Source organism: Heterodontus francisci, chromosome 13 (assembly GCF_036365525.1).
Source record: "Heterodontus francisci isolate sHetFra1 chromosome 13, sHetFra1.hap1, whole genome shotgun sequence".
Lineage (NCBI taxonomy): Eukaryota > Metazoa > Chordata > Chondrichthyes > Heterodontiformes > Heterodontidae > Heterodontus > Heterodontus francisci.
Window position 1 is genome coordinate 83,533,466 of NC_090383.1, and position 14,336 is coordinate 83,547,801.

Here is a 14,336-nt window from a genome sequence, read left to right on the forward strand (position 1 = left end):
TGGGAACCATACCCTAACATGAATCACTCTTTTTAAGAGAGATGGGAAAAGTGCAGTGAAGAAATCAAGATATGATAGCTAGCAGTCCAGAATACCACCAAGCAGAAATTTAAATGGTACTCACAATTCACCCTGTGTTTAGACTCAATCCTTTGCTCGCGTTCCTGTTTCATTTGATCTGCGGGTGTGTCATCTGCGTAAGCTTTCCCATCTCTAATCATTTTGTCTGCACAATGCATTATAGTATCAAAATGATCAGAGGTGTAGGTGAATTGGTCAGGTTTTATCTGCAGCATTGAAACATCTTCCAGTATAACCTACAGAAAGTGGTGAATGTTACACATAATTCAACTCCTTGGTAGAATGCAATGCAACAAGCTTCAATTTAATTCTGAAGTGCAGGTTGAGAAAAACCTTAAATTCCTCAATTCTGAAGGAAACTGCTTTGAAAGGCTTCTACATTATATTGTTCAGAAAAACGGTAGTGAGGCTTTCAAGTTCCTCAAGAATATGATGCAAGTTAAAGCTTGAAGAAGGGGCAACATTGGAGGTTTTCTGCAAAGATGTATTGCAATGTTTTTGAAAATTCAAGGTGTAGCACAAGCTGTTGCTTTATGTTCTATACCATTCTTAACCTTGGATGGTCAAGTGAAAACAAAAACAACAGATTAAGCAACTCATTTGAGTGGCAGAATTTACAGTTTCAGTGGGCTAAATGACTGATTTTCATCCTGGACTTTTCCCACATCATTATTTGATTTGCCAGATTTTAATTTGGGATTGGGGGACGGTTGGTGTGGCAGGGGTGTTAGTTCACTGAGCAATGTGACATCTGTAGTGCTGGTAATGAATCTAAACTATCTAGAAGGATTGGCATTCAGTATGGCCTCAAAACACAGAACCCATTAAACCGAGATAAATATATTTTAAAGTAATTCAAGTTATCTGATTAAATGAACAATTTTCATAATCAATTGACTATTTGATTGTCAAAATGAATGATCCACAGTTATATCTAGGCACAGGTGTGTTTATTAAATACATTTCAATAACAACCTTCTCAAAGTCTTCCTTTTCCTTTTCAGGATTGGTGTCATCAAACCTCATGATGAGTTTCCCCTTGAAGCTCACTTGATAATGCTGATTCAGGAGTGCAGCTTTGGCATGTCCAATATGTAAATAACTGCAAGGAAATTAAAAAATGAATAAATACACCTCAATAACAGCACTGTTATTTTAAACAAAATCAGATTATACTACACCATAACATCTACAACCTGAAAAATGGGTACTTGATTTAAGGACAACAACTTGCATTTATATGGTATTTTTAAGGTAGCAAACATGTCTGAAACGTAATCAGCCAGAAATGGAAGCTAAGCCAAAGGTAAAATTATTAGGAGTGATGACCAAGAGCTAGTCATGAGCTGGGTTTTATAGATGCTCATGGTGGAGAGGCAAAGGAGTTACTGGAAAGAATTTTAGAGCCTGGGGCCTTGATGGCTAAAGGCACAGGCATGAATGATGGAGTAAGGAAGGTGGAATTGGAGAGAAGGAAATACAGAAGAGGCCAGAGTCAGAGGAGCAGAGTGTTCTGGAAGAGAGGCTGTAGGCCTGAAATAGGTTGAAGAGAGGCAAGGCCACAATGCAATATAATAGCAAGGATAAAAATTTTAAATTTGAGATGTGGAAGTCTGGGAGCCATGGGTTCACTGATGCACTAAGTGGACTGCAGTGTAAACTTCATCCTGAACTTCACTACTGAACCTCCAACTTGATCTATGAACCCTTTCCTATCATCTCCTTGTTCTTAAGTCCCAACAACTTTAATTTGTATAGTGCCTTTAACATAATAAAATGTCCCAAGGAGCTTCACAGTAGCATGATAAAACAAAATATGACACTGAGCCACATGAGGAGATATTAGGTCAGATGACCAAAAGCTTGATCAAAGAGGTAGGTTTTTAAGGAGTACCTTAAAGGAGGAAAGCAAGGTAGAGAGGCAGTGAGATGTAGGGAGGGAATTCCAGAGCTTGGAACTTAGGCAGCTGAAGGCATAGCCACCAATGATGGATCAACTAAAATCAAGGATGCTCAAGAGGCAAGAATTAGAGGAGCACAGATATCTCAGAAGGTTGTGGGACTGGAGGAGATTATAGAGATAGTGTTACAAGGCTTTGTTTCGTATTAAAAACTTTAAAATTCTGTTTGTTTTTAAAAACTAAAAAAGGATTCTTTAGTGGACATTAAGACACCTGCAAAAAGCTGAATTTGTAAACAAGGACAGGAAAGCCTGTCATTTCAAGGAAACCACCAAGGGGTTTGACCTCCTCAGAGCTACTCTTTGAATGACAAGAGACTCTATGGCCGAAGTTTTACAGTGGGCGGACGGGAGCGGGACTCAGACGTAAATGTCGGTGACGAATGCGCTTCCACCCAGCCTGGGGATCTGTCCCGTATTTTACGAATCCCCAGGCTTTAATTGGCCCGAGGCCACTTGAGGGAGGAAGTCTCGCCTCTGAACTGCCGGCCAATCAGCGGGCCGGTAGCTCTTAGTCTCAGCAGCGCCACCAGGAGCGGAACCACTGCTGGGACTACAGCCAAGCCGACGCCATGGACCCGAGTGGGTAAGTTTGGGGTGCCTCACACGGAGATCGGTTGTGCCCTGGTGAGGCTAGGATGCACGTTTGGGGGGGGAGGGGGGGGGCGTCCTGGATCCCAGGGGTGGGTTGGGAGGTGGGGGCGGCCCTCAATCAGGCACCCTGTGCCTGACTGCCCTGCCCCCACCCAAGGGGCGCAGAAAGGCCGGCAGCTATCACTAGGCGGCCTTTCACGTCCCTGGCACACCCGCTTGCCCCGGGTAAAATACCCGTGGAGGAGGGCGAAGGCCCATAAGTGGTCACTTAAGGGTCTTGATTGGCCTTGGGCGGGCGGGCCATTTCCCACCCCCCGCCTGACCTCCGTAAAGTCGTTCATAGGTGGAATCGGTGCGAGTAGGCCTCCCGGAGCCTGCCGCCCAATTTTACACCACCCCCACGCCATCATCCAACTCGCTGGGGCGGTGTAAAATTCCGGCCTATGTCTGGACATGTGACGTTTTTAGGAAGGCTTTGGTTTCACTTTGGACCTTTTAAAAAAAAACTGAGTTGGACAAAGAGCAGGCATTTTAACTTTTGGTTTTGACCTGCCTGGAGATCAGAGAGGAAGACCCAGAAAAAGTGTTACCTCTCACTGTAAAGGAATCCTGTGACTGTTGAGAAGAAACCCTGTATTTCAAAGGTGGCAGATTCCTATTGCCTCCTGTCTCTGAAGAATCCCTGCATCAAGTGTGGTTCCTGTTGCCTCCTGTGGTTTAAAAAATCCTGAAATCTGAAGAAATCTTCTACTGCTATTTTGCTGCTGGAAGACCTAAGCAGACCTGTTGTTACACCCCTGATGGAAGACCTTATGTGAAGCTTGCTGCAGTTGAATTGCCATGAACGCCTACCCATCACAGACTGTTCATCAACCTCGCCTGGAAAAACTTCGAATGGTAACCAACTATTCAACTCTGGGACACCTTACCAAATCGAAGAACTTCCTACCAGAACATGACAAACTATATTATTATTCCTTTTATTCCCAAGAAACAGTTGTAAACCAAAATGCTTTTTTACCTGGTTAACTGTTTTTTGGATACATGTGTGTGTGCATGAGGGCTAGGGAGAATAAGGAGTTTTAAAATCTTTTCATATATAGATTTACTTCATTATTGGTTAAGACATAGTGTTTATAGTTAATAGTTAATTTTGTGATTGATTAAAGAAACCTGGTTGGTGTGCTTTATTCTGGAGGCAAATAGAGTATCAGTGACTGTTTTTTTGACAAGTGGGAAAATTTATTGATATGCTGTGACCAGCGGAGAAGTGGGACTGTATCAACAGTGTACTCTTCCCGCCTCAGTCGTAACAATAGGGAGGGGGCGAGGCCATGGAGGGACTGAAAACGAGGATGAGAATTTTAATATCAAGACGTTGCTTCACTGGGAGCTAATTTAAGTCAACGAGCATAGGGGTGATAGATGAAGAGACTTATTGCGAGTTAACACCCGGGCAGCAGAGTTTTGGATGACCTCAAATTTATGAAGGTTAGAATGTGGGAGGCCAGGAGTGAATTGGAATAGTCAAGTCTTGAGGCAACAAAGGCTTGAAGAAGGTTTCAGCAGCAGGTGAGCTAAGGCAGGGCAAAGTCACGTGATCTCACTGAAGTGGAAATAGGTGGCCTTAATGATGACGCAAATATGTGGTCAGAAGCTATCTCAGGGTCAAATATGACACCAAGGTTATGAACCGACTGGTTTGGTCTCAACTGTTACAGGGAAAGGAGTGAAGTCAATAGCTGAGAAACTGAGTTTGGAGCAGGGACTAAAAACAATGGCTTCAGTCTTCCCAATATGGAATTGGAAGAAATTTCTGCTCATCCAGTACAGGATGAAGCAGTCTGATAATTTAGCAACAGTGCAGAAGTTGAGAGGGGTGGTGGTCAGGTAAAGCTGGGTATCATCAGCGTACATGTTGTTACAACTGAGACAGGAGGAGTGCACTGTTAATTCAGTCCCACTTTCCCACAGATCACAACATATATTTAAATTTTCCCACTTACTGAAACAGTCAATCATATACTCCACCTTTCCCCAGAATAAAGCACACCATCCAGGTTTCTTTAATAAACAAAATTATCCATTTATTATAAAACAAACCTTAACCAATAAGGAAGTAAACATACACACAAATTGAAATATTAAAGCTCCTTATTTATCCTAGTCCTTACGCACACGCGTGTGTACATATACACAGACACACACACACCAACCTGTTAACGGAGGGAGGGATTTTTGTTTACAACTGTTACAAAGCAATAGAAGGAATTTAATAAACTCAAAAGAAGGAATGGAAACATGTCTGTGGTTGTGGTTGTTTAGGCATCCCAAATGCAAATAGGCGGCCGTCACTAGGATCTTCCCAGAACAAATCCTTCCAGGCAATGTTGAAGATCAATCTCGGTAGGCTTTCAAGAGATGCAATTCAGAAAGCTCCAGTCAGGCTTTACAGCAGGAAGCAGCAACAAGGATTTTCTTAGGTCTTACAGCAGCAATGTAGCAGTAAAGGTTTCTTCAGGTACAGGTGGAAATAGTAAAAACTTGATGCAGGATGCCTGTAAAGACACAGGGATTCTTCAAAGAGAGAAAGATATCAGCTGTGACACGCAGCAACTGACTTCTGTTTTCAGGCCAAACACCAACTGGCTTTAACAATTCAAAATGAAACGAAAAACTGTTAAGCAGCAAGTCCCGTGACATCTATAAATCTTGACCTGTCATTCTCAACAACCCCTGCCGTTTCTACTGGAAAACAAATGCCTTCCAGTAAGACTTGTTTACTAGCCAGACCTTCTGTAGACCTTCCCTTTTTTTAAAAAAAAAGTTCAGCAATCTCCAGTTGACTCAATGTCCATAATTCAAATATAAGTTCTTAAAACAATATTTTTACAAAAGAAACAGAAGTAATCTTGTAACAATGTGAAAACTAATGCTCTGCTTTCAGATAATGTCACTGGGGGCAGCGTGTAGATGAGAAATAGGAGGGGCCCAAGGATAGATCCTTGGGAGACACCTGGGGTAAAGGGTGCAGGAATGGGAAGAGAAGTCTTTGTAAGTGATACTCTGGCTACGATTATATAGATAAGAATAGAACCAGGTGAGCGCAGTCCCACCCAGCTGACATCAATGCAGAGGCATTGGAAGAGGATGGTGTGGTCAACCATGTCAAAGGCTGCAGACAGGTCAAGAAGAATGATGAGGGATTGTTTACCTTTGTCACAAATCACATAGGATATCATTTGACTTTGAGAAGAGCCATTTCCGTATATGGGAGGGGCAGAAACCTGACTGGATGGCTTCAAACATGGAGTTGTGAGAAAAATGGGCATGGATTTGAGAGACGGCAACACGTTCAAGGACTTTGGACAGGAAAGGGAGATTGGAGATGGGTAATAGTTTGCAAGGATGGTGGGGTCAAGGTTTTTTTTGAGACAGGTGATGACAGCAGATTTAAAGGAGAGAGGGACAACACCTAAAGAGAGAGTTAACGTTTCGGGTCAGTGACCCTTCTTTGGAACTGACAAATTTGTCAGTTCCGAAGAAGGGTCACTGACCCGAAACGTTAACTCTGCTTCTCTTTTCACAGATGCTGCCAGACCTGCTGAGTGATTCCAGCATTTCTTGTTTTTGTTTCAGATTTCCAGCATCCGCAGTATTTTGCTTTTACCTAAAGAGAGAGAGCCGTTAATAATATCAACTAACCTGGGGACCAGGAGGCAAAGTTGGGTGGTCAGTAGTTGAACTCAGAGAGGGCATAAGGGGAGATAGGAGAGAAACGAGAGAAAGATGCAAATTCAGGGCTAGGGCAGACATTCTACGAACTCCTTCTGACCCCAAAAGGATATACTGTTCCAACCTTCCCACCCAAAAGTCTGGGCCTCAAGTAGCTTTTACTTCAATTTAAAATATCAAGTCCTTCTCTAGGGATAGAGGAAGGTATCATTCATACCTGCATTTCAGGACACCAATTTCAAAGTATAACCTCTTCCTCCTTGCAATCAGTATTTTAAGATCCCTATTCCTCTCCCATGACAATACTCCTTCACTTGTTCAGTCATACTCACATTTTAATATTCTGATTTCACTTGACATGGTATCTCAAAACCTCACTTCTCCCATCAACGTTTGATGCTCCCCAGTCCAAGATTTTGCCATCATTTAAAACAAGCAAACAACTACTGAGGCGACAAAGATATGCGTATCTTTAATAATATTTTTTTGAATATTCATCTTCCAGGTCATTTGCAACTCCACTAATTTCAAGATTGAGTTGGATGGTTCAACACCAGTTAGTACAAACAGACTTAAAGCAGTTTACAACTAAATGTTTCTTTTAAAAGGAATTTTGAATCCGTTAACTCACCCGCTGGCTTCAGGTGGAAATCTTACTACCACTTTCCCAATTTCTGCACCGGGCAGTTCAACAAATTTTCCACGATCCTCTTTCTTCTCATTCATCTGCAAAAATTATGAAGTACAAAACACAAAGATAATCATTCCTCATTTGAAAAGAATTAACTATCAGCGTCCTTCATAAAAATATGTTTACCTACCCAATATGATGTAGTGGCAATAACAGAAATGCAGCTTAAAAATGGTGAGGACTGGGCACTTAATATTCAAGGATACAAAGTGTTCATAAAAGATGAGGAAGGAAAAAAGGGAGGTGGGGTGGCAATGCTACCTAAGGCAGCAAAGACAGAATCCATTTGGTTAGAGTTAAGAAGCAAAAAGGGGATGATCACACGAATGGGGGTATTCTATAAGACTCGAAAGAAACAGCGCACACAAGAGAGCTAGTTAGTTAGTTTTAGCATAATAATGGAAAAGGTCAAGGATTAACAGGAGTAAAAGTTCTAAATTGGGGAAGGCAAATTTTACGAAGCTAAGAAGTGACATAACGGAAGTGGACTGGATACAGCTACTTGAAGGAAAATCAGGAGCAAACCAGTGGGAGGCATTCAAAAGCGAGATACTACAGGCACAGTGTAGGCATGCCCCCACAAAGATAAAGGGTGGTGCTGCCAAATCTAGATTCCCCCTGGTTATCTAGAAGCTTACAGGGTAAGTTAAAGCAGCAAAAGAAAGCTTATGGTGATCACAAAAATCTTAATACTTTAGCAAGAGAAAGTGCAGGGGTGAAGTAAAAAAGGAAATTAGAAAAGCAAAGAGAGGACATGAAAAGTTATTGGCAGCTACAATCAAGGAAAACCCAAAGACGTTTTTTACCAGTACATTAAGAGCAACAGGATAACGAAGGAAAGGGTAACGCCTATCAGAGATGTGTAAGTGAACTTATGCTTGGATGCAGAAGATGTGGGCAGGGTTCTTAATGAGTTTTTTGTCTCTGTCTTCACAAAGGGTTGGTGCAGACACTGTAGCTGAAGAGGAGTGTGAAATATTAGATACGATAAGCATAATGAGAGAGGAAGTACTAGACGGTCTGATATCCTTGACAATGGATAAACCACCAATGCCGGATGGATTGCAGCTCAGATTGTTAAAGGAAGCCAGGGAGGAAATAGCGGATGCGCTGAGGATCATCATAAATTCTCACTGGATACGGGCGAGGTACCAGAGGATTGGAGGTCTGCAAACTTTATACCATTGTTTAAAAAGGGTGCAAGGGATAGGCCAAATAATTATAGGCCAGTCAGTCTGACCTCAGTGGTGGGTAAATTATCAGCATCAATTCTGAGGAACAGGATAAACTACCACTTAGAAAGACACTGATTAATCAGGGATTTGTTAGGGAAAGGTCATGTCTTACTAACTTGATTTTTTTGAGGAAGTAACAAGGTGGATTGATGAGGGTAGTACAGTGAATGTGGTCTACATGGATTTTAGTGAGATGTTTGACAAGGTAGACTGGGCAGTAAAATGAGAGCCCATGGGATACAGGGGAATGTGGCAGGTCAGGTAGACAGAGTGAAGAAGGTATATGGAATGCTTTCCTTTATTGGTCGAGGTATACAATACAAAAGCAGGGATGTAATGCTGGAAATAAATAAAACACTAGTTAGGCCACAGCTGAAGTTTTGCGTACAGCTTTGGTCACCACATTATAGGAAGGACAAAATTGCTCTGGAGAGAGTATGGAGGAGATTTACAAGAATGCTGTCAGGGCTTGAAAGTTGTAGCTATGAGGAAAGATTGGATAGGCCAAGGTTGTTTTCCTCAGAACAGAGGAGGCTGACTTAATTGAGGTGTACACAATTATGAGGGGCCTAGATAGAGTAGACAGGAAGGACCTGTTTTCTTAGAGGAGAGGTCAATTACCAGGGGCACAGATTTAAGGTGATAAGCAGAAGGATTGGAGGGGACATGAGGAAAAACCTTTTCACCCAGAGGGTGGCGAGTGTCTGGAATTCACTGCCAGGAACAGTGGTGAAGGCAGAAACCCTCAATTCATTTCAAAGGTACCTGGACATGCACCTGAAGTGCTGTAACCTACGAGGCTATGGACCAGGTGCTGGAAGGTGGGATTAGATTGGGCGGCTAGATTATTTGGCCGGCATGGACATAATGGGCTGATTGGCCTCCTACTGTGCTGTAAATTTTCTATGGTTCTATGGAGAGAGGGGGAGGGGGCAAGGGGGAGAGAAATCACAGCTGTGCAATAACTATAGTGTAGTGATATTGGGGGGACTTTAATTACCAAAACATTGATTGGGATAATGTTAGAGGAAAGGGTAAAGATGGGGACGAATTTCTGAAATGTGTTCAGGAGAACATCCTTGACCAGTATATCCTCTGTCCAACTAGGAAGGATCTGGTGCTGGGAATGAGGTGGGCCAAGTGGGCGTAAGGTCTGTGGGGGAACACTTGGATAGGAGTGATCATTGTATCATGAGGTTTAGATTAGCAATGAAGAACAACAAGGAATTAAAAGTAGAACGTCTAAATTGGAAGAGGGCGAACTTCAATGGGATGAGGGGGGATCTGGCCAGGGTAAAGTGGAACCAAACATTCACAGGAAAAATTGTAACAAATCAATGGGTGATATTTAAGGAGATGTTTCAGATACAGGCTAAGTACATTCCAACAAGGGTGAAAGATAAAGGAAACAAAGCCAGGGCTCCATGGATGACGAGGGAGATAGAGAATATGATATGATAAAACCAAAAAAAAGGTGTATGATGCATGTCAGATGAATTCTTCAGGCTAGGCCAAAAATTGAGAGGGGAACTGAAGTGAAGAGGAAAATGTGAGAACAGCATGGCAGTTAGCATGAAAGGGAACCTACAATCTGTAACCTCATGGCCTGGCATATCCCCCACTCGATCATTACCATCAAGCCAGGGGATCAAGTCTGGTTCAATGAAGAATGCAGGAGGGCAAGCCAGGAGCAGCACCAGGCATACTTCAAAATGAGATGTCAACTTGCTGAAGCTACTACTTGCATGCCAAACAGCGTAAGCAGCACGCGATAGGAAGAGCTAAGCTATCCCACAACCAATGGATCAGATCTAAGCTCTGCAGTCCTGCCGCATCCAATCGTGAATGGTGGTGGACAATTAAAGTACTAACAGGAGGAGGTGGCTCCACAAATATCCCCATCCTCAATGATGGGGGAGCCCAGCATATCAGTGCATAAGATAAGTCTGAAGCATTTGCAACAATCTTCAGCCAGAAGTGCCAAGTGGATGGTCCATCTCGGCCTCCTGAAGTCCCCAGCATCACAGCTACCAGTCTTCAGCCAATTCAATTCACGCCATGTGATATCAAGAAGCGACTGAATGCACTGGATAATGCAAAGGCTACAGGCCCTGACAACATTCCAGCAATAGTACTGAAGACCTGTGCTCCAGAACTTGCTGCACCCTAGCCAAGCTGTTCCAGTACAGCTACAACTGCTGGCTGGAATCGTACCTAGCGAAAAGGAAACTGGTTGTCATTGTTGGAGGTCAATCATCTCAGCTCCAGGACATCATTGCAGGAGTTCCTCAGGGTAGTGTCCTAGGCCCAACCATCTTCAGCTGCTTTATCAATGACCTTCCTTTAATCATAAGGTCAGAAGTGGGGATGTTCGCTGATGATTGCACAATGTTCAGCACCATTTGTGACTCCTCTGATACTGAAGCAGTCCGTGTAGAAACGCAGCAAGACCTGGACAATATCCAGGCTTGGGCAGACAAATGGCAAGTAACATTCGCGCCACACAAGTACCAAGCAATGATCACCATCAAGAGAGAATCTAACCATCTCTCCTTGACATTCAACACCATTACGATCACTGAATCCCTCACTATCAACATCCTGGGGGGGTCACCATTGACCAGAAACTTAACTGGAGTAGCCATATAAATACCGTGGCTACAAGAGCAGGTCAGAAGCTAGGAATCCTGTGGTGATTAACTCACCTCCTGATCCCTAAAGCCTGTCCACCATCTACAAGGCACAAGTCAGGAGTGCAATGGAATACTCTCCACTTGCCTGGATGGGTGCAGCTCCAACAACACTCAAGAAGCTCGACACCATCCAGGAGGAAGCAGCCTGCTGATTGGCAGCCCATCCACAAACATTCACTCCCTCCACCACCAACACACAGTGGCAGCAGTGTGTACCATCTACAAGATGCACTACAGCAATGCACCAAGACTACTCAGGCAGCACCTCCCAAACCCACGGCCTCCAGGACCTAGAAAGACAAGGGCAGCAGATGCGTGGGAACACTATCTGCAAGCTCCCCTCCAAGCCACACACCATCCTGACTTGGAGAGCTATATTGCCGTTCCTTCACTGTCGCTGGGTCAAAATCCTGGAACTCCCTTCCTAATAGCACTGTGGGTGTACCTACCCCACAAAGACTGCGGTGGTTCAAGAATGCAGCTCACCACCACTTTCTCATGGGCAATTAGGGATGGACAATAAATGCTGGCCTGGCCAGCGACGCCCACATCCCATGAAATGAATAAACAAAAATCTTTCACTGGCATGAAAATAGTAAGCAGTTAGTAAATGGGGCCTAGTAGGAAAAAGAGGGTGATATATGCTTCGAAGCAGAGGGCAAGGCTGGAATACTTAATGAGTACTTTGTACAATGTTTACTAAGGAACAGGATGCTATCAAAATATTGTTAGAAGCAGAGATGGTAGAGGTAATGGATGAGGTGAAAACTGGTAGGCAGGATGTACTGGAAAGGTATGGCTATACCTGGAACAGATAAGTTCACCTGGCCGGATGGCTTGCATCCCAGGTTGCTAAAGGAAGTGGGAATGGAGATAGCAGAAGAGCTTGCCATAATCTTCTCATCTTCACTAGATATGGAGGAGATGCCAGAAGATTGGAGTAACTATAGGCCAGTCACTTTATCAGTGGTTTGAGAAACAATAATTAGGGGGGGTGGGGGGGGGAATAAATCAACAGACCCTTGGAGCAATTTGACATAATTAGGAACAGCCAGAAAGATTTGTAAAAGGCAGTTCATGCTTAACTAACAATTGATTTTTTTGATGAAGTAAAAGAGAAGGTTGATGAAGGGAATGCAACAGACGTTGTCTACATGGATTTTAAGAAAGGTTTTGACAAAATACCACATAAATGGCTGGTTAACAAAATTGAGGCTCATGAATAGGAGCGTCAGTGTCAGGTGGATTAAAAAACTTTGCTTAAGGACAGAAAACAGTGAGTCACAGTGAATGGTTGTTTTTCAGACTGGAAGATGGTAGGCAGCGGTGTTTCCCAAAGTTCAGTGCTAGGACCACTGATTTATATATAAATGACTTGGATATTGGAATGCAGAGTAAAATTTGCCAATGATACCAAACTTGGAAATGTGGTAGACAGTGAGCATGATACCTATCAACTGCAAGAGAACATAGATAGGCTAGCAGAATGGGCAGACAAGTGGCAGATGGCATTTAATACAGAAAAATGTGAGGTAATGTATTTTGGCAAAAGGGATAGGGAGAGGTAATATAGACAAAATGGTACAGTTCTAAAGAGTGTACAGGGACAGGGAGACCTGGGAGTTCATGTGCACAGATCTTTGAAGATGGCAGGACATATTGACAGAGTGGTTAACAAAGCATATGGGATCTTGGCCTTTATAGACGCCGAGAGTAAAAAGCAGAGTAGTTATGCTGAACCTCATAAAGCTCTGGAAAGGCCCCAACTAGAGTACTGCATCAAGTTCTGGTCACCACACTTTAAGGACGGATTGAGGGTCCTTAAGAGGGTGCAGAGGAGATTTACCAGAACGGTTCCAGGGTTGAGGGATTTTAGCTACGAAGTTAGGTTGGAGAAGCTGGGGTTGTTCTCCTTGCAGCAAAGGAGATTGAGGGGAGATTTGATAGAGGTGTACAAGTTTATGACAGGTTTAGATCGGGAAGACAAAGAAAACCTCTTCCCATTAGCTGATGGTACAAGGACTAAAGGACACAGATTTAAGGTTTTGGGCGTGATGTAGGGGGATGTGAACAACATTTTATTATGCGAGTGGTAATGACTTGGAACTCGCAGCCTGTGAGGTTTGTGGAAGCAGAGACAGTGAATGATTTCAAAAGGAAAAATGGATGGGCACTTAAGGGAAAATAAACTTACAGGGCTACGGGGATAAAGCCAGGTAACAGGAACGATTGGACTGCTCTACAGAGCGCCAGGCATGGACTCAATTGGTGGAATGGCCTCCCTTCTGTACTGTTATGACTGACTCTATTCAAACCTTTGCTTAAAAAAAAATCTGGAGGCAACAGAGAAATGCATTAATGGTTAAGTGTTTTTTGAGGAAAGACATTGAGCTGTAAAACATCGATCCACAAAAAGTATGGCCGAGCAAATGGCATGTTTTTCCAGGCTGCTCCAAATTGATTTGGCTAATGCTCAACTGGCTTCACCATCAATTTACTGACACAGAAATACATTAGAACAAGTTTCAAAATGGCAAGTGACTTCTTTTGTAATTTATTATTTTTCTTTCTTCTCTGACATATCCCAATACCACATGGCCTTCCTGACCAAGACAACAAGCTAAAAAGCAGACTGCACACTTGTGCCAATGTTGCTCTAAAGCTAGCCACTTGGAGTCATGGGAGAACAATCCAGGGCAATCACCTCTTCAAGTTTTCACTTCACCCTTGTATTCTCATAGCAGTACTACTGATACTGGTAACACACCATGGGGTAAATCACGTGTAAATGTATCCTGTGGACAATGCATTGGAGCGCTACATCTGTACCACTATGCAATACCCAGGCTCAAGTATCTTTTCTGTAATCCTATACTGCTGCAATAATACAGTTTTAATATTGCATGCTTCAAGAATGCAAGGCATGATGGATACAGCTCTAATATTAGAGTAATGAAATGCGACAGCCAACTAAAATAGGGAGGTTCAATAAAACAAGACGATCTGGGAAACATAAATACTTAAAATACAATTAAAGGAATGGATATGGTGAGGATATTGCAACGGAGACAGCAGTCATCTTACCAAATTGAAGAGCACAATTTCTATGTCCGTCTTTATGATCAGACAACTCTCAAATTATACCACTAATTCAACCAGTTACAAAAGATTTTTAGAAAACTGCACACTTACCACTGCATTCTGCGGAGTTACTACTGCCCATTTTTTACTCACAGACTGAAATCCATCCTGTGAACCAAGGAAGTTGCACCAGCGTTTAACATGGGCTGGTATCTTATTCTGGCTTAACTGCTTCTGACAAAGGCTACTTCCTGTTGATAAAAATA

The 14,336-nt window shown here is 43.0% G+C and overlaps 1 protein-coding gene across 2 annotated transcripts in view; it reads right to left on the reverse strand.

Annotated features, from left to right (window-relative positions):
• eprs1 (glutamyl-prolyl-tRNA synthetase 1) overlaps nt 1–14,336 on the reverse strand; it is an 85,709-nt gene that overhangs the window by 41,545 nt on the left and 29,828 nt on the right. Inside the window, exons 5-8 of one of the 2 annotated variants that reach the window (XM_068045066.1) lie at nt 14,182–14,321; nt 7,002–7,096; nt 1,057–1,183; nt 125–317 (exon numbers count right to left, since the gene is read on the reverse strand). In XM_068045066.1, the coding sequence (XP_067901167.1) occupies nt 125–317; nt 1,057–1,183; nt 7,002–7,096; nt 14,182–14,321 (555 nt within the window). Of the gene's footprint in view, nt 1–124; nt 318–1,056; nt 1,184–7,001; nt 7,097–13,183; nt 13,295–14,181; nt 14,322–14,336 lie in introns of those variants that run through there. The other variant, XM_068045068.1, reaches the window with a different exon arrangement.